This window comes from Desarmillaria tabescens (genome assembly GCF_030435595.1).
Source record: "Desarmillaria tabescens strain CCBAS 213 chromosome Unknown EV420scaffold_13, whole genome shotgun sequence".
In the NCBI taxonomy this organism is placed as follows: domain Eukaryota; kingdom Fungi; phylum Basidiomycota; class Agaricomycetes; order Agaricales; family Physalacriaceae; genus Desarmillaria; species Desarmillaria tabescens.
Window position 1 is genome coordinate 771348 of NW_026848312.1, and position 20296 is coordinate 791643.

Genomic DNA, 20296 nt, shown 5'->3' on the forward strand with positions numbered 1-20296 from the left:
ACATCGAACTCCGTCCTTTGTGACTATCTGTCCCATCGACTTTCGTCGCCTTTGACTTGTTGGATCGTCGTCTACCGAAGTGCGAGTAGCGACCCTAACACGATCTAAGTCGATCAGAGTTAGTGGCTTACACAACAGAGAAGAATTTGTTAGCCTCACAATTTTGACCATATTAAGATCGTCATTTGACGACGCCATACTTCCTCCTGTAGCTTGCGTAAAGAGGGAAAGGATATCCTAGAACAAGATAGCATCAGTGATAATGCTGATGGTCCTGCAAAATACTCACGCAGCTGACGAATATCCTGGAATCTAGCTTACATGTGAGCGATAGGACAAGTGGAAACATAATACTCGGACTTACATGCTCTCGGACTCAGTCTACTGTAGGAAGGCCCCAGAATACGAATAATCGCACCCGTGATGATGAAATTTGCAGCGACGAGAGGCGTTGGTCCGATGATAGTGGACGTTATTCTGTGTTAATGATCAACATCAGCCAGGTTAAAGAAAGGGTTGCACACACTGAATAGTAAACGGCGTATCGAGACGCGGAGAGATGCTCGACCAAAAGCGTGCACTCCATCCCAGTATCTCCAAGCTCCCACCGAGAAGGATAGTTGGAATGGTCCACCACATGTGGAAGTACATGCCTTGGAAGGTATGCGTCACTGGAGAAAATAAATATCAATCTGTACCAATACCCAGGTCTTGCACTCACAGGTAGAAATACCGAATAGGATGATAAACATGAGTGTGACGCCCTTGGTGGGCACATACCCATATAAATCATTGTTGTTTGCTTCCATCTGAGCAAGCACTTTAACTGGATCGAACATGGAGGTGTCAATCAATGCTGAGACAAGGATGTGGGAAAAATCACGCACCGTAATCTAGAGACATGACCGGAGAAATGAATGCCAGTTTCTGGAGTATTAGACAGTGAAGACGAAGAAATACAATGAAGAAAAGCTGTTGGTCGACGCGCTTTAAGAATGAGTCAACATACCCTTCCCTCGAGGTTTCATGATATCCACAGCTAGGAGGTCATGTATCGCCTCCTTCGCGTACATCTGAAAAACAGTCCATTGGCAGGGTATCCTGCCCGCATGTCGTGTTGTTCATTGAAATGGTATGTGATTCCTCAGACCAGCAGGCTTTGCATAGCTTTACAGACGTATCGTAGCTCCAGAGATATCCCGTTAGACCGGAGTTCAAAGCGTTGGCTTTAGTTCTAAAAGACCAAGTTTTAATTCTTCAACAATGAACATTGAACGTTGGTGAGATATTGGCAATCTAGGGTCGTGACTGCGGATTGAAAGCATTGATACTGCCACACCGCCTTGTACCATCGAGTAAATATGCCAGAGTATAAGGACCGCAGCAGCAACAGATGTATCATCATGAAAGTCATGCAAGTCTGTTTCGGAAATGCCCAAATATTGCGTGAATACTGAGAAAGGATCTGGTAGAGCGACAAGCCTGAAACCACACCCAGAATGCGCAGTAGAGTCAATATGATCTTGTCCTTACGAAGATAGAGCTTGAAAGGCCTCTACACTTCACCTTATCATCCGGACTTCTTCTGAGTGACAAGTGATGTCGCGGCGTTGCTCTCGTCGGGCCATACGGCGCTCTCCGCAATGAGGAGCTTGTTCGTCAGATCAGGACACCGTAAGTTCGAGGTCTTGTCTTTACAAAAAGCTTCAAATTTGTTGGCCTTCGGTTCGCAGCTTTGGAATACTTCGCCATAGCTTCTGCCCAAGGTTGGCATGATAGCCGAATTCATCCAGCCCTGGAGGTGGCAACTTGAAATGACAAAGCGAGAGTTGCGAATGGAATCGATTTTGAAATCCGGGGGAAAAAAAGTGCTGAGGCCGGTCCGGGTTTCGTGGATCCCAGGCACGTGCATGTACTCTTCCTCGTCTCTTCAAGAATCGTCGTTCGAGTTAACGACTACGTGCCCCATCCCTTCCTTTTCCGACACCGTTCTGAATATCAATCCCTCAGTTAATGCTTTCCACTCTGTACGATGTTGTCAATGTTTTCGTCACACATATCAGTGTGCATATCATATAGGGAAATGACTCAGAAGCAGTGTAGTACTTATCTAAATGGTGGATCGCCTTGCTTATCTGCATCGTAGTCCCCATCACTGTGATGACTTCGGGTTGGTATCATTGGCGAAAAAAATGCATGCGAATGATAAGTTTCTTGTGCTGTGTATATCATTCTGAAAAAGGAGAGCGCTTACCTTCAAACAGCATTCGGTTTCGATTCAACGATCATATCATGACATCTGGGTCCTTCACGACTCCTGCCTCAATAATTTGTTTCGGTACATCTTATTATGCACTGGCTCCTATTGTATGTGTTATGGGATGGCTATGCCTGGTATAAGATGCAGATTATTACTATGACTGTCTTTCGGTCTTACAGATCCACAATCGACGAGTCCCCTTTTGGACTATCTGGCTAGTCAGTAACCTCTTCCTGATCGGCGAAGCATTTACCCTCATCATTGAACCCCCCTCACCAATTCTGTCTAGTTGTTCTGTATAAACATTCAGTCGCATGGGGCCATTTTAGGCCCTAGCAACCGCCTCCTTTGCTTGTAGGCCAACTCAGTTTGTCTCGCCACACTCTTCAGTGACCTGATTCATACTATCCTTCACGCTATCGTCTTCTCGGACCTCCTCGTGTGCTTAGTCAATCTATGCGGAATGGATGAAAAGACTCAGAGTAGTCAGATTATTACATCGTCGTAAGTGTCACCCTCACCCTTTCAGTCATAACTCTTCAGTACTGACCAACGAAACCACACTCTTTCATAGATATACAGCGTTTACACCTACATTCACATTTATACCGTAAGATCAACCGTCCTGTCCGTCTTAACCTCAGCGACTAATAAGTGACAAATGTTTTATAGATCATCTACTTCAACAAATAGCAGAGGCATTGAGATCCCGAACACCCTTGCTGCTACTGCAGAGTAAGTTAAACACAATCGAAGCCATGTTTTCTCACACAATCATGTCCAGTTCAGAAGCTACTGCCTACTCTCATAAGATGTCTCCAACGGTGATTGTTACCATCATCATCGGATCTTTAACTTTGGTTATTGCCATTGAAGTTGCCCTGATTTTTGTCCTCTGGCGAACAGAAAAGTATTGAAAGCCGGCACGTAACAATACTGATGAGATTGGTCTAGAGACTGTTGTATCCAATCCAATCCTTCCCCTCATATCGCAATCATCACCTCCCTCCGCACGCACCATGCGCGAATCCACCATGACCATCGAATCTCTCACATCTGAGTCGTCTTCCCTTCAGAGGAGACTATCTCAGTCTTCTCGAAATGCAAATGAAGAAGAGATGGTGCAGCTACGACAACAACTCGGGCACACAGACGAGCAGATGGGTTTCGTTCATGGTGGCTCTCTACCACCCTCTTACCACTCCGCCCGTAGGAGTGATAATTCAGATCCTTTCCGCTCTTCCCTGCCACTGGCGACGCCATTACCTCCGTATGAGATTGGTTGATGACGCAGCCTCATCTTTGTTTTAGATGGGATCTCATTAATTGTATCGTTTAGTATGTGTAATTCTTATATTATTTGTTTCCATAGGAATATAGACAGTACCGTCCATGCTACAGTGGGATCGTACATTGATTTCAGTCTCGTACTACTATTAGTGCCAAATAGAATAAATCTAACTAACCTTCGTCAGTAACCACATCCTTCTTTGAGCCACGAGGCGATACTTAGGATACCCATGCCGGAGACGATCAGATCAGTCCACACATTAGGTGGTACCTAGCTATACCATCCAATGATGGATGAGAGGAGAAGGCTGTGAAGAACGGCAGGGCGGGCTGGACCATCTTAGAGACGTCAATGGCTACCACCAGTGGGACCCACCCTTCGGAATATAAGGCACCTTTAGACTGAGCCGGTGCAGCGTGTTGCCAGCCCTTCTAGAGGCGGTATTGCCATGGGACCACATGTCCGTTCATACAACAATAACGAAGGCTCCTTTCATCACTCAAGATGGCATAAGAGAAGAAACGATGGGCTTGCTTACTGGCTATCATGAGTTAGCTTTTTGATATCATTTCAATAGCCTGTTTCGCAGCTGAGCATTACATGTATCTCGAGGAGTAGCCGTATATATTTGTCTGGAGCAAGTGACAGCTTAGAGCCGTCCCTTCGTCCGTATGCTGTCATATCCGCCGGCAAGCCTGAATCTATTTGAGCTGCCAGCGGAAATTTTCGAGAAGCGACGGAATCTCGTTACCTCGCTGCAGTGAAACAAGGGAGATACAATGAGTCTAGTGCTTCCTAGGACAGGAGAAGTAGATACAGCTTCACGCAATAGTGAGATATCGAGATTTGATTGCACAGAGCCAACTGGCAACGACCTAGCATGTAAATTTCTATACTGAAAATGAGGTGACAGTGGCGCGTATAGGAAGAGGATTGCGACCCTTGGTAGTAACGTCCATCCTGAACTACCGGTCGATTGTATGTGCACATATATCTTCGCGGTGTATGCTACCCAGACATACTGTTCGACAATGAACAAAAGTGAAACGAAAACAAGTAGGGCCGACCGACTATATAACAGCCTGCTACAGGCCGAATTTGTCCATCATGGCATTAGGCAGGGGTCAGGGATACCAGTCACGAGCTGCCTCACTGTCAACTGGTCATCGGCCACTCATACAGTGATAAACAGATTCCGTCACCACCAAGATGCCTAGATTTGAGCGTAAGAACAGCGAGGAAAGGAAGAAATAGGTTTGCTCACTCCGAACCGTCACTCAAACTAGCTTCCAGACCCTTCGTAGGCATCGTATGGCTGCAGATAAATTTTGCAGACACGTCTACGAGACAATATTGTTGCGACTTGCACGACAGACGCGTGAAGGTGAAGGTAGGGAAGGCGTGTTTGTTTGTTGACGTTGCCAAACAACCTTTGCCATCGACCACCACGAACGACTTCAACCTTCATTTCTTCACGCTGCGACTCTCTGGTTCCTCACGGTTGTTCATCTAGCACAGCTTTTGATGGCTTCTGGCGCTTCCATTTTTGTGTATTCTGACGATTCTCTGGTCGGAGCGTGCATCGACAATTTGGGACTGGACCTTACCTGGCGAGCGACCAAAGTTCGTAAATCTCTGTATCAATACAGGATCCATTGCCATTGACATATGCACCTCTAGAACCTAGATCGTGACTTTATTTCTCCCGACGACGAAAGGCTGATGTTGAGCATCACCTATGTCGTCGACAAATGGCCATACCGACGTCACGACCGAGGGCGGCATCTTTGCTTTGTGTTATATCAATTTATCGAAGAACCAGTTGAGAACCAGTACTATGTCCTGCCTAGCGCGCGGCCAAGGAACTCAAATCCGACTTTCTGGTCAGATATCCATTCAATGCAGTACCTTCAGAATGTTTAACTGAGGCACGCGGCATCGATGAGCAACTCAAAGGGCATAAGACGAAGTCAACGGCGTTGTGGAAGACTGACATGGCTGAGGAAATCATTCGGCGTTAACGAGGCCAGTGAGTCTGGAGGTCCCACCCGATTTCAAGCTTGCTTAGGATGGCCAACACTGATATTGCGATAATACTGCCACTTGCAGTGCTTGGGTCAAGATCGGCCTAGTACGGTTAAATCCAGGTGCGTTTCTCTGCTCTCTGATATCTGGTACCAACACATGAGATTATGGACGCAGCATGGACGCTGATGCCGGTCAATCCACCATGGCAAATCTTTTTTTATCTGGTTCCGGCGTCTTTTCTCGATGTGAAAAGTTATTTTCTTTCTTTCTTAGCCCGTTCGCCTTGTAATCTTGTCAAGCTACTCTTACTGTCCATTGTCAAGGGGGTCCTAATAATGAATTAAAAGACAGTAGGTCGATTAAATAATTTCGTGCACCAACGATGGACCTACCTACCTTCACGTGACATCTATGATGTCATTATGCTAAATTTGGGTATCTTTCGACTCAATTCGGTGAATATTTTGCCTGAAATAGCCGTGATATTAATATTGAAAGTGTTTTGAACATAATCTGTACGCTATCAAGTCTGAATCATGGCTGTGCTCTAATGGGATGTTGTAATGTCACCATGTCCAGTCAGCAGGGCCACTTTGTAATGGCATTGACTGAGTGTTGGTATCGCTAGGTATGATGCCCTAAGGTAAGTAGCACACTCAGTAGCATATATTGTATCATGTATGCTCTAAAATTTATCCTTGAAGTCCATTCTTAGACCCCCAAAATGGTGGTCAACTTTTTTTTTTCGTGACATCCGGCTGGACCTACCTACCTACCCGGTGTGCCGGGCCGGAATTCCGGTACCCCCTTGTCCATCGTACGCGCTATGTAAGAAACCTCTTCTCTCTATAAATCTAGTTCCTCGCTGCATCAAGCTTAATAGTGTTCTCGCTTTTCGAATCTTCAATGGTATGATCTTCATCCACGTCTCTTCTAATCAGGTATCTTGGATACACAAGATGTAGATTGCCAAGATAAGTTGCTGTGTTACTCCAAAAAAGAGCGCTTATCACCTACCAGCATTAAGTTCAATGATCGTATCTAATATCTAAGTCCTTCACGACCCCCACCTCGATGATTTGACTTGATCCATCTCATACAGGATGAGTGCATCCTCTGCGGAACTCGTATTTCAATAAACTGAGCTCCCAAGCCCGGGTATGCGTCGCAGAATGGCTTTCGCGCAGCATAGGATCCTGTTGGTGCCACGGCTGTCTCTAAGCTCGTACAAAATCCTTCTGAGCTATGTGGCCGATCAGTGACTTCCATATGATCGGTGTATTGACCATGCATGAGGATCATCCTCATGCTCATCACGGAGGTGTTGCTACCAAGTAGGCCTAGTCGTTGCATATAAAGCTTAAACGCTCAATTGTAGTGGGCCATATTCTCTGGCCGCGCCGTCTCCTCTACTCGTAGGTCCATCCATCTTCTCTCAATACACTCTTTAGTGACTCGATCTCAGTAGATTCCCCTTCATCCTGCCATCGTCTCGGATCTCTTCCTGCACCCAGTAAGTCTCACCACGATGTGTGTCACGAATAGTACGGCTGGTATCGCCACAACATCGTAAGTACCCTCTCCGTGCTAACGCCTTCTGTGCTGACTTACGGGCCTTCTCAAATGTGATAGTGCACCTATTACTGAGACGCCGGTCGTTGACGCTGTGTAAGGCATCGTCCCTTTCAATCTACTTTTCTCACTTTCCAACAGAATAACGACCGTTACTCTCGGTCCATCTTCCTCTCCACAGGATTCCTCGTAAGTGAAACACAAGGTTGGAAGCCACGTTTTCTCATAAAGCAGCCGCTAGTTCAGCAAACACTGATCGTCTCGTCAAACCACTCCAGCCGTGATCGCCAGCAGTGTCGTCGGATCCTTAGCTTTTGTTGCTGTCCTTATTTTGGCTTTCGTCCTCTGGCGAAGAAGAAAAAATCGCAACAGAGCTACTACCAATGCTAGCGATGATATTGACCTTGAGACAAGTGTCCCTTCCGATCCAATTATCACTCCCATGTTAACAACCTCCACGCGGACACGGGCCGGATCCATCAAATCCCTCACATCCAAGCCAGCTGCGCTTCCGATAACACTATCTTGGTCTTCTCGGCATGTATACGAAGAAGAGATTGAGCAGCTACGAGAGGAGAATTCGTCTCAGAGAAATCAGATCAGGTACATGGACGGGCAGATGGACGAGCAGACGGAGTCCGCGTGCAGAGGATCCCCGCCACCACCCTCTTACCGCTCACGTATGAGCCTGAGTGAGATTTCGGATCCTTTTGATTCTTCCCCGTCACCGCCGCCACTGCCCCCGTTGCCTTCACCGATGATGTAGTCTCGCCACAATGTTGGATAGGATATTAATGTGTACACAGTGATCGTTGATGTACTTTGTAAAGGATATGGACTTCATATGTGTATCCTTATCTACCTACTTCCTTAGCTATGCCCGTTGCTCTTCCGTCTTCTTCCGTATTGATCTGATCGCTTCGCTTCTTAATCACTTTTCACCTACGTCTACCTTACTTGCTTGTACTCTTGACTCTCTCCTCTCAATACACCCCGCTGGCGTGTGTATTTATTGGGTCAAGGAACTCCATAAGGTATCGTATTTTTTACAACTGATTTGAAAGGAGACAGGCTATTGCCGGACGATTGGCCTTCAGCATCTGAAGTAGAATTCAGATGTCTCTTTCTTTTTCTACGATGTTCCCCGAGTGTTCCCCAATTCACCTTAATACTTGAGTATTGAGGTAACAACCAAGGCAAACAGCACACCAACAATTCATCTCTCGTCAGTGTTGATCGACAATTCCCAGTGCACAGATGCTGCCGCAGTAGTGCTAGCTGGTTTGCCTCCGATGTGAACGCTCCCTCAATGGAGCCAGCCGACACCCGCTCTCTGCAAGGGCCGTAATTGGATCGAATTATGTGCTCTTCCTTGATGTGCAGAAGCTCATGCAGAGCTCGACGACGTACTGCAAGGCCAACGACGCCTTCCAACATCCCAAGATCGGGACAGGCATGTAAAGAAGTGATGTAATTTCATCCGGCTGTTCCCTTGGGTGCGCCAAGCTTTTCTATCTAGCATATACTTGCAGATTTCCATCGCTCACCTAGGTGCACCACACTGTGCATTGTCGCAGTGATGGCGCTTTGGTTTGTCTTGAACGCAAGCTCTCCTTCAATCCGACCGACACCGGAAATCTGGGTATTTGCTAGGGCCACAATTGGATCGTATTACACACTGAAATTTTTGTTCTCAAGTCGAAAGCTGAGGGTAGCGGGTCGTGTAATGATGAGATGAGATAGGAGCGAAATTTCTAAGAAGGAAAAGAAAAGCAAACAAGTGTCAACTGCGCGTCACTCTCTCCTTCTTACTTCCATCAACGAAAGCTCGCGACACGACGCGACAGCGAGGACATACGTGAAGGCCCGTACTTACTGCTAGGATCTGCGCGTCAATGTACGAGAATGATCCTGGATCAAGCTGATATTGGGGCAGACTGAGCTCATCAAGGTATGTACAGCTACTCAGCCCTGCTTTACCAATATTGACCGTAACATGTACAGCGCCTGGACAACTGTGGGAACGCAGGCAAATTGTTTGCTGTTGACAGGTTGCGATGCTGGGGCTCGGTAGGCGTATGCATACCTGGTTTCATGGTGCGTCATATTGCAACCTCGATGGGTATTGACTGTACTGATAGAGCAGGCTCAACTTCATTATTGATCATGCGCAATAGTATGATCTGAACGATCTTTTCCTCTCAACCCAACTGCAGCTGAAGGCTCATCGCAACCTCTGGATCCTGATGAGTGCCCCTTCAGATATCTTAGTGGAAGACGAGAGTATACGCATCGACGTCAACCATTCAGTCCGTTAGCGAAGCCAGTGAGTCCGGAGGTCCCGCCCAATTTCAAGCCTTCTTGAAGGACGGCCAACACTGATGTTGCGATAAAACCACTACTCGGAATGCTTAGGTCAAGACCAGTCGTAGTACGGTCAAATCCAGGTGCGTTACTCTACCATCCGGTATTTGATGTCAACGCCTGAGACTATTTCTACAGTATAGACGGAGGCAGAACAATGGTACAAACGAGTTTTCCTTGCTAAGGCTGCGGCCTCCAAATAATCCACCTCGGCGGTTCTTCGTTGATGTGGACTGGCTTGCATCTTCACTGTTTCGTTGCCAGGATCAGGTTCTTGGCATCTTTTCTCGGTGCGAAGAGTAATTTCCTTTCCATTCACAATGTGATCCTGTCTAGCTACTCTTACTGTCGAACACACATGTTATGAAGGAAACCTCTTTTCTCTGCGAATCTACTTTATCGCTGCACCAAGGTCAATAATATTCTCACTGTTCGAATATTCAATAGCCCGGTCGCTACCCACTTCTCTTCCAATCAGGTATCCTGGATGCGCGCAGTTCAAGCTATAGAATGCCAAGATAATCACACTACCGTCGAAAACATCTACGAGTCGGTGCCTAGCTATGCACATCACTCCAAAAAGTAGAGTACTGATCATATCCTGATTTCAATTCCTTCACGATTCCCACCTTTTGATCCATCTCATACAGGATAAGTGCACCCTCTGTGGGACCGAAATTTCAATACATTGATCTTCCAAGGCCTATGTATGCGTCACAGAACGGTTTTCGTGACAGCGTAACATCCCTGTTGGCACCCCGACCGTCTTTGAGCTTATACAAAATCTTTTTGAGTTATGCGGCTGATTTATATGATCGGTGTATTCATCTTCATCTTCATCACGGGAGATATTGTTGCCAAGTAGGCCTGGTCGTTGCATATAAACGTTCAGTTGTAGTGCGCCGTTTTAGCCTCTGGTCACCATCTCCTTACTCGTAGGTTTGTCCATCTTCTCTAATTATGCTCTTCAGTGACTCGATCTCATTAGATTCTCCTTCACCCTGCCATTGTCTCGGATCTCTTCTTGCACCTAGTGAGTCTCGCCACAATGAATGGAGTCACGAATATCACCGGTATCGCTATACCACCTATCCCTGATGATATAATGTAAGCTTTATCAATACTTTCGAAGCTTAGCTCAGTATTTGCAGTCCCGAGTTCGTCTTTTCGATGCGCCGCCCATTCACCATGGCTTGACACTGTTCAACAGAACGATGATCTCCTTGTTACTTCCGCCTTCCCCTCCAGATGACTCGGGCGGCCAGTCATAAGTCAAAAAAAAAAAAAAGCCTGCGGCGGCATTTGCTCTTCAATCTCAATATCTAATTACTAACAAGTTCTTCATAGAGAAGATCCGACGATTATTTCCACAAGCATCCACAACATTGAAAGCACGGCAACCGTGACTATTGCAAAGTAAGTCTTATTATACTTTTACTATTGCCGAAGCTTATCTCAGTATTGCAGCATCAGGTCCGTCTTCTCGATGCAGCGCCCAAAGTTTGACATGTTTTCTCACTTTCCAACAGAACAACAACCACTACTCTCAGTCCATCTGTCTCTCTACAAGCTTCTTCGTAAGTGAAACACGATGTCGGGGGCCACGTTTTCTCATAAAGCAGCAAATAGCGACTCCTCTCGCAGAACAAGTCCAGCCGTGATCGCTGGCAGTGTCATTGGATCCTTAGCTTCTGTTGCTGTACTCGTTTTGGTTTTCGTCCTCTGGCGAAGAAGAGAACGTCGTAACAGGGCTAATAGCAATGCCAGCGATGATATTGGCCTCGGAACGACTTCCGCTCCCAATCCAATCATCACTCCCGCTTTAACATCCTCTACACAGGCCGGATCCCGCCAATCCTTCACATCCGAGTCATCGAGAAGACTATCTTGGTCTTCTCGGCTTGCATACGAAGACGAGATCGAGCGGCTACAAGAGGAGAATTTGTCTCAGAGAAATCAGATCAGGTACCTGGACGAACAGCTGGAGTTCACGTACAGAGCATCCCCACCACCACCCTCTTACCGCTCGCGTAGGAGTGAAATTTCGGATCGTTTTGGTTCGTCCCCATCGCTTCCGCCACTCCCGCCACTGCCTTCACCGATGATGTAGTCTCGCCACAATATTGGATGTGATATTAATGTGTATCTGATGTACTTTGAAAGGAGACGGCACATCGCCGGACGATTGGCCTTCAGCGTCTGAAGTAGGATTTAGAAGTCTGTCACCTTTTTCTACTTCGATGTTCCCCGAATATTCCCCAGTTCACCTGAATATCGAGTAATGAGATAACAACCAAGGCAAAGAGCATACCAACCGCAGTAGTGCTAGCTAGTTTGCCTCGGACGCGAATGGGCCAGCCGACACCCGCTCTCTGCAAGGGCCGTAATTGGATCGAATTATGTACCAAATCCTTTTGCTCGGATCGAAAGGAAAAGAAGCAAACAAGTGCCAACTGTGCGCCACTTTCTCCTTCTTACTCTCATCAACGAAAGCTCGCGACGCGACGCGACAACGAGAGCATGCGTGAGGACTTGGAACTACTGCTGGATGCGGCGCGTCGACGTACAATGATGGTCCCCAATCATGCTGATATTGGGGCAGACTGAGCTCGTCAACTTGAAGGTACGTACGACTACTAGCCTCTGCTTTAACAACGTTGACTGTAATATGTACAGCACTTGAACAACTACAGGAACGCAGTCGTTTGATGTGCTCTTGAAGAAGGCGTTGAGGAGACCTACATATCCATATCCAAGGCTTCATGGTGCGTCATATTGTTTCGCTGCAGCCTCGACAGGCATTGATTGTATTGATAGTGCAAGAACCCTGAACTTCGTTATCAATCGTGCACAAGAACACGTAGTATGGACCGACATTGTCCTAGCAAACCGATTACAACTGGAGCTGAAGGTTCCCTGCAATCTCAGGATCCGCTCCTTCAGATATTTAGCGGTTGACCAGAGCATCGGCATTCAGGTGGTCCGTATCGGGCAATTGGCATGGATGCTGAAGGTCCAACGCCGACCAGATGTGACCAATTCACCCCTCAAGCAATCTCTGTATCGAAGAGGTCGGTGTCAGACCTCCAGCCGACAGAAACAGGCGTATATATCCACTCGGATTTTGGTGGGTCACTCTTTCTGGCATCTCTTAAAAACTCGCTCAATGCCAGTTTGGCGTGACGTCAGCTTGACAGTTGTGTCCTCCCTGACTTTGTACTTGAAGCATGTCCAACGATCCGTACAAGACCAACGAGCCCGCCGAGTCTCTGTGGATTGAACAGACCTACAACGCTACGACTTATATTGGGGCTATCGCATACGGTAGGTTTGTCCCTCTAGGTGGGAATCATGGGCTAAATCCTCATTGCAGGTGCACAACTGGTCATTGCCTATCTTGCCATTTACCACATTCTATACGGGAAACGGCAGAAGTTCGCCTGGCAGTACATAACTTATATCGCCCTCCTGGTTGTTTTGTCAACAGCCTACACCATCGGTAACATAAACGCATGCGAATTGACCTGGATCGACGAACGCAACTACCCGGGCGGACCCCCCCAATGTATCTCTACACACAGAACCATACTCCACCCCTCGTTGCGGGTGCTGCAGCGATTATCATCACGTTTCTTGCCGACATCTGTTTGGTAAGCTCTATCGTGCGTGGCGATTTACCTATATTCAACGGGCCTCCTCATAGCTTTGGCGATGCTACGTCGTGTACCACAACAAATGGATCGTTGTTGTACTTCCCGCCCTGATTCTTTTCTCAACAGCGAGTAAGTTATTGAAACCTTTACCTTTCTTTCCATAGCTAAACCCTACTCGTTTCTCCACAGCTATGGGCATTCTCTACCTCATCGAAATTGCTTCACCACGCAACAGTAGCAGCGGAATTACCATCAAGGCCCATGTCGCTTACAGGTCGTTATCAGTCACTTTCAATATTCTCGTCACGCTCATGATGGTCGCCCGACTTCTCTTGATACGCAAGAAAATTCGAGCTTCTTTGGGGCCGCAGTACGGACGGCTGTATACCGGGTTGGCCGCGCTGATGATCGAATCTGCCCTGCCGCATACTATCGTCTCGGTTTTACTCATCGGTTTGTACTGTTCGAACCACATAGCTTATCTCTTGTTCGTTCCATTGTTGACTATGATCGAGGTGGGCATCATCGATTAGGCGTTTTCACTGAACTCACAATGACTTAGGCGGCGACCCCGCAACTCATTATTCTTCGTGTTGCCTCCGGCTATGCCCTGTCAAGGGAGACTGTCGCTACCGCAGATCGGCAACTCCCGGTGCAAAGGGATTGTCGCGGCAGTAATGCTCTGGATACCGCGCTGGTACCTGGAGTCAGACAATCGACACTCCCGGAGACGACACTGGTGGGTGTCTCCTCAGGAGAAGTGAAGAAAGCGTCTTAGGTGAGAGTGCGCAGCTTTAGATAGCGGGCGAATGGAAGGCTTGGAAGGATTACTGTCGCTTGCGTGAGATCTCGCCCACGGTGGCAACATCCCTCTTCGATTACTTTGTATCATGTTCACTCTCTATTTACAACTCCCGATAAACTGAGTACCGAATTCTATCCACAGGTTTCGAGCATAGAGAATTGTGATCATCTTCTCATGCCCGAGGACAGATAGAAACAACCTGAGGACCTACCGGCTCTGCGATAGACAGGCCCATGAATACGAATAATTGTAGCAGCAACGAGAGGGTTATTACTCTGCTGAAGGTGAGCAAATTCACATCTCCTAGTTCATGCGGAGACAAAACTCAGATTTATAGAATATGTGAACTTGAGAAGGATGTCGGCAGGAATACGAGTAGGAAACACCTCACGTTGTGTAGGAGACCAAAATGGCTTATCTGTGTGAGGGGAGAGCTTTACAAAGCTCTATATTCTACCTAGGCGTCTGGCTTTCTTCCGGATATCAAAGTATGCCCCAATGTTATCCTCACTAGGATAAACAATGCCCTTCGTGTACACATACAGTATGCTGTAGATCATCTTCGGGGGAAATTCGTCCAGTTTTTATATTTTCATAAGCCTCGAACACTAAACTCAGTCTTTGTTTCTTTAGTCCCGTTTCGATTATTTCGCTTTGACTCTCGCAAAGGACTGGCATAATAACCGAATTTTTCCAGCTCCCGAAGCGTCAAAAAGACAAAGTCGACGATAAGAAAACGCGAGTTGAACGTTGAAACGTTGATGCGCCATCATGGACCGAAACAGGAGGCGGGGACCTAAAAATGCACTAAGCACCACGTGTCTCGACCCTTCCTTTTCCGACGCACTGAGCATTTAATATTTAATCGCCGTGCAATTCGTTTTGTACTCATGTCAAATTGGTACGTGTTCGCCACTCATTTATTTGGAACTGTAACGTAGTATGGGAAAACAGAGCGCCTTAGGGCTACAGAACGAATGAAAGCTTCTAATCTATGTTCAAATGTACACTTAGGTTCGTATTTCGTTAAGCTAGGACGGCAGCATTCATTGATATTGCCACACAGATCCATTATATTTTCGCTGGAGAACCTGTCGCTTTATGTCCATACCTGCTGTGTTCCGTACCGATGGCCAGGCCTCTCGCGGGAGAGTATTTCTGGAACTGATACGTTGACGTTGGTCCGATTTCACCACTTAGTCCTCGAAGAGATGTATACAAATGGTGTTGGCGGCGAAAAGTCCGTGGGACCTGACGAATGCCGTTTTACGCCTGACTATTCGTAAGCCATGTCTAAACATAGCTCTCCCCCAGCGCTGCATCCTTGTATAAAATCCAGCGTTGCCAGCATCTATCCGAAAGCAAATTGTGCGGGAATCCATTCTCGCAATGCTCACATCTATTCCTGCGTTCTTATACGCCCTTCTGTCTACATTGGGGACTTACACTCTCGCATGGCTTGCGTATAAAATACTTATCACAAAAGGCCGTCGACCACCAGGACCGAGAGGACTTCCTTTCATTGGCAATGCTTTAGACATGCCCACTGATAAGCCCTGGTTGACTTTCGCACGCTGGAGAGAGACGTATGGTATGTGTAATCCTCTTTCCACGTCATGCGTCCTCACTAGTTTCAGGCGACATTTGCTCGGCAACCGTCCTCGGGCAAACATTTGTAATCCTCAACTCTTATGAGATAGCCGTCGACCTTCTCGATAAACGTGGCTCCATATACTCTGAGCGCCCTCACCTCACAATGGGAGGAGACATGGTTGGTTGGAAGTCGGTTCCTGGACTCTTGCCCAACGGAGCCGTTTTGCGAAGGCAGCGGAAACTCATGCATAGCATTTTTGGTACAAACGTCGTGGGGCAACTTCATACAGTGCAGGAAACAACGGCCCTGCGACTCCTTAGGGATTTAATGAATACCCCTGACAAGTTCGACGACCATATATCTCGGTGAGTGCGAAAGGTATTCATCGAGAAAACTTCTAATATCAGTCGCTATTCCAGTCGTGTTGTCGGTTTCATTCTCAGCATCACATACGGATATGAGGTCAATGGAGACGGAGATGCCCTCGTTGAGCTGGTTGACAGGGCTATGGCTGAATTTTCGCAAGTAACTGTTCCGGGGGCATTTCTTGTGGATAAAATACCTGTTCGTGCGTACACGTTGGTCTTCTGTTCTCTGATGTATTTCACCCATATATATTTTAGTGCGTTTCCTTCCTGGATGGCTTCCTGGGATGGGTTTCAAGTCGAAGGCACGGAAATGGGCTAAGGACCTCCATGACATGGTGAACGTACCTTATAAATTTACGGAGCGCCAAGTGGTAAGATTGTTAGCCACTAACTCTAATCGACTTAGATCGTGCTAAGGTCTCTACTCGCGCTTCGGTAGACGACACTCAACAAGTCAAAGGCGACGAAAGTGAATGGGACACTTAGACAGAAGAACGGAGTTCGATGTTAGGTAGAATTAACCTTAGCCGAAGCTGGGGTTTAGACCAGCTGAGGCTCTACTTAAATACACGTTGCGTAGGCTAAAGATAGTGCCGCAGCAACGTCCGGCCGAGATCGCAACATAGAGTGAGCGTGAACACGTAAGAAAAGAAAAGAAAAGAAAAAGAAAAGGAAAAAGAAAAGAATAATCGTAACATTACCCCCTCCTCAAGACTCGTTCGTCCCGAATGAGCCTTGACTCTCCTCTCCACTCGTTGCCGACTCGCTATAGAAGGATAGGACGCTATGATCATCGTTGTCATCATCTTCGCTGTCGAAGTCCCAGTTTTCATGGACTCGCTGTAGATTGTCGAGGTCGGAATCTGAGTCTTCATCGTTGGATGTCTCTTCGATGATAGGTATTCCGTTGGCCTCTTCTTCTGTGACTTCGCGTATTTCTATTGAGGACTGCACATCCGAATGCCTTGGGTTCGTGCATTCGGATGAGCAGACCGTTTCGACATCCGTGACGCACGGGGTGTCCGGGTCATGGTATGGCGTTTTAGCTTCCGGAGGTATTTTGTCGTCTCTTCCGACCGTCTTTCCGTGTTTATCAACCTCCCAACGGATCCTTTGGAGGTGGGCTTCGTACTCGTTAACGAGTTCTTCTGCGTTCGCCATGTCCGAACGTTTTACCCAGGAGTTCTCTTCTCTTGGATATCCTCTCCACTTAACCAGGTACTCGGTTATCGCGCGGCGGGTCCGTCCACGACCAATAACCTTGTCCCGCTGTTCGACGATTTCTTCTATCTCGTATTCTTCTTCGTCGTCAATTAATTCTGGAGGGGGCCGTTCGGGGCGCGGTTGATTTGGAAAGGTTGGAGCAATATAGGGGGTCAATAGGGATTCGTTGAAACGGTTGTGAATTTTCCATTTTACTGGTAGTTTCAACTCGTAGGCAGAAGCCCCTTTTTTTGCGACGATTATGAAGGGTCCGACCCGACGATCCCCGAGTTTCTTGGTTGGTCTCGGGAGGTGAAGGTTGGTCGTGTCGAGCCAAACCTTGTCCCCTATTTGGTATTCCATGGCGGCGGCCTTGTGTTTGTCATAGGCCCTTTTCATGGATTCTGCCGCTTTCTCCAATGATCTTTTTGCTTCGCCTTGCGCCTTTTCTATTTCTTCCACGAGCTTTCCCGCTGCCGGCACACTTGTGGCTCGTTGAGGCTTTTTAATGACCTCTCCATCTCTTCCAAAGATGACTCAATAGGGAGAATACCCCGTCGCCGAATGTTGGCGATTATTGTGAGTGAAGGCCGCTAGCGGTAGCCATTCGCTCCAATCGTCTTGTCTGTCATTGACGAACATTTTCAAATATTTCTCAACTTCCTGATTAACCCTCTCCGTCTGCCCGTCGGTTTGTGGGTGATACGCCGTGGAGGGATTTCCCTCGACGTGGAGCAGTCGGTAGAACTCCTTCATGAATTTGGATACGAATACCGAGCCTCGATCCGAGATTACTGTCTCGGGCATTACCCCATAGGGCACATAGACATAATCTCTTAAGATTTTGGCGAATCCGAGAGAAGTGAGTTCCTCAGTGCACGCTATGGGGATGATGGCTTTAGAGAACCGGTCCACGATGACGAGGATGGAGTCAAACCCCTTGGAGGTCGGGAGTTTAGTGATCATGTCGACCGAGATATGGGTCCACGGTCGTGTTGGCACCTTGTTTGGGTGAAGGGGGGCTTTCTTCGGACGGCGGTCAGCCTTGGTTCGCTGGCAAACCTCGCAGCCCTTCACGTATGCCTCCACGTCTTTTCGCATGCGAGGCCACCAATAATCGCGGAGTACCAACTCTTTGGTCTTCTCGATCCCTGGGTGCCCTGCGGTGATGTGATCATGTTTGAGAGCAATGAGCTGCCCTCGTAAGTCCCTATCCATCGGCACATAAATGCGTCCGTCGTACCAGAGTAGGTCCTGCTCGCGGGATACCCCCTTTTCGTGGTTGAGGGAGTCCGAAATGCCTCTATCCCATCGGCGAGGATCGTGAGTAGCAGCTTTGATCCTCTCGTGCAAGTCTTCTGTGGTTGGCATTATTAGGGCCCTAAAGTGCTCCGCTTTAAGGACCACAACGTCTCGATTGTCCTCCTTTCCCTGGTCGTGATCTGCCCTTCGGGATAGAAGGTCGGCTTTGCGGTTTTGAGCCCCTGGTTTGTGATGCAAACTGAACTGATACTCCGCCAACTCAGTTACCCACCGGGCTTGTCGCCGGTTGAGTTTCTGGGGTTTGCGGAAATACTGAAGGTTTGAATGGTCGGTCCAGATCTCGAAATCCTCTCGGGCCCCCATGAGATACTGTCGCCATTCTTCGAGGGCGATCATAATTGCGAGAAGTTCCTTGTCGTAGATCTCGTAATTGCGCTCTGTGGTTGAAAGAGCCTTGGAGAGAAACGCGACTGGTCGCCATTTCTCATCCTGCCACTGTGAAAGTACGGCTCCTATCGCTCCCTCGCTCGAGTCTGCCTCTACACGGAACCGCCCTTGGTCAAGGGGAATGGCCAGGACCACATCTTCTCGGAATAATTCTTTGAGTTTTTCAAAGGCTCTCTGCTGGGCCTCCCCCCACGTCCACTCCTGCTTTCCGGTAAGCATTGTTAACGGTCGAACGTGCTTGCTATAGTCACGAATGAATCGTCGATAGAAGTTGCAGAACCCGAGGAAGGACTGCAATTCTTGCTTCCTCCGAGGAACCGGCCAATCTAAGAGGCCCGCAATCTTGACGGGGTCCATGCGGATCTTCCCCTCGCTGATGATCACCCCTAAGTACTCGGTTTCTTCCACTTCAAATTCGCACTTCTCCGCCTTGAGGAACAAGTTATTCTCCCGTAATATTTGGAGGACCTTTCGTACAATCCTCTTATGCTCCGCCTTGGTTTTGGAGGCAATGAGGATGTCATCCAGATATACCGACACCTCCCCAGCGGTGATGAGATCCTTAAAGATGTCGTTCATCATCCATTGGAAGGTAGCGGGAGAATTCGTGAGCCCGAAGAACATGACGAGGGGCTCGTAAAGGCCGCGATTGGTTCGGAAAGCTGCCTTCCACTCGTCCCCCTTTTTGATTCGCACGTTATTGTACCCCCACCGAACGTCTAGTTTGGTAAAGTACTTGGCCTTCTTCAGTCGGTCCATGAGTTCTCCGATAAGCGGCAACGGGTAACGGTTTTTGATGGTCATTTCGTTGAGCTTTCGGTAGTCTTGAACGGGTCGCAACTTCCCGTCCTTCTTTTTAACAAAGAAGAAGGGAGAAGCCATGGGGGATTTCGAGGCCTGGATACGCCCGGTGGCTAAGTTCTCGTCCAAGAACTTGTCCAACTCCTCCTGCTCCGTAGGGTTGAGAGGGTAGACCTTACAGTCTAGATTGGCGTTAGCGTTGGGGATTAGCTCGATGGCATGGTCCCAAGGTTTACGCGGGGGTAGTTCGTCGAAGCTTTCCTTGTCGAAGATGTCCTTATAGTCCCGGTATTCTTCGGGTACTATTTCTTCGAACGACTTGGTGCCCTTCTTGGCGTTAGCTTGGGCAGCTAGCTCGTTGGCTTTAGTCCCCATAGCCCGTACGTGGAAGGCTTCCTCGAAATCGATTACTAGGATAGTGTCCCCTTCCTCATACTCGTCCCAACGCGCCGAGGGATCGGTGTCGGGGAGGGAAAATGGAATTTTCCTGCAGGTGCATCGAGCCAGGGTAACGGCTCCGGTATCCCAATCAATGAGCGGATTATGACGTTGTAACCAGTCATGCCCTAGGAACAGCGGAGTAGAGCCTAGGTCGACCACGGCTAACTCGATCCGTTCCACGTGGTCTCCTATTCGTAGCCGTACTT

General features: G+C 47.9%; 6 protein-coding genes across 6 annotated transcripts; 5 read left to right on the forward strand and 1 right to left on the reverse strand.

The window, feature by feature from the left end:
- Positions 1-71: 71 nt before the first annotated feature.
- EV420DRAFT_1673365 (RTA1 like protein-domain-containing protein) lies at positions 72-903 on the reverse strand (the record flags this gene model as incomplete). The annotated part of the gene is made up of 7 exons (XM_060479109.1): positions 72-104; positions 160-237; positions 290-312; positions 365-477; positions 527-671; positions 722-826; positions 888-903. The coding sequence occupies 7 exons, from the start codon at positions 901-903 to the stop codon at positions 72-74; spliced, it is 513 nt and encodes a 170-aa protein (XP_060332332.1).
- Positions 904-2723: 1820 nt separating this feature from the next.
- On the forward strand, positions 2724-3546 carry EV420DRAFT_1673366 (uncharacterized protein; the record flags this gene model as incomplete). The annotated part of the gene is made up of 5 exons (XM_060479110.1): positions 2724-2764; positions 2835-2870; positions 2933-2995; positions 3045-3120; positions 3181-3546. The coding sequence occupies 5 exons, from the start codon at positions 2724-2726 to the stop codon at positions 3544-3546; spliced, it is 582 nt and encodes a 193-aa protein (XP_060332333.1).
- Positions 3547-7107: 3561 nt separating this feature from the next.
- On the forward strand, positions 7108-7917 carry EV420DRAFT_1478730 (uncharacterized protein; the record flags this gene model as incomplete). Its single annotated transcript, XM_060469525.1, has 3 exons — positions 7108-7148; positions 7293-7340; positions 7506-7917. The coding sequence occupies 3 exons, from the start codon at positions 7108-7110 to the stop codon at positions 7915-7917; spliced, it is 501 nt and encodes a 166-aa protein (XP_060332334.1).
- Positions 7918-10563: 2646 nt separating this feature from the next.
- EV420DRAFT_1763124 (uncharacterized protein) lies at positions 10564-11648 on the forward strand (the record flags this gene model as incomplete). Its single annotated transcript, XM_060480729.1, has 6 exons — positions 10564-10622; positions 10863-10931; positions 10983-10988; positions 11045-11092; positions 11145-11572; positions 11626-11648. 6 exons carry the CDS (start codon positions 10564-10566, stop codon positions 11646-11648), a joined length of 633 nt encoding a protein of 210 aa, XP_060332335.1.
- A 1094-nt stretch (positions 11649-12742) lies between these two features.
- EV420DRAFT_1641537 (uncharacterized protein) lies at positions 12743-13946 on the forward strand (the record flags this gene model as incomplete). Its single annotated transcript, XM_060477250.1, has 6 exons — positions 12743-12839; positions 12889-13080; positions 13131-13165; positions 13219-13297; positions 13358-13683; positions 13731-13946. 6 exons carry the CDS (start codon positions 12743-12745, stop codon positions 13944-13946), a joined length of 945 nt encoding a protein of 314 aa, XP_060332336.1.
- Positions 13947-15467: 1521 nt separating this feature from the next.
- Positions 15468-16306, forward strand: EV420DRAFT_1242749 (cytochrome P450; the record flags this gene model as incomplete). Its single annotated transcript, XM_060466649.1, has 4 exons — positions 15468-15564; positions 15611-15932; positions 15987-16135; positions 16191-16306. Coding segments are annotated over 4 exons (684 nt in total), but the record flags the coding sequence as incomplete, so codon positions are not given.
- Positions 16307-20296: the final 3990 nt, after the last annotated feature.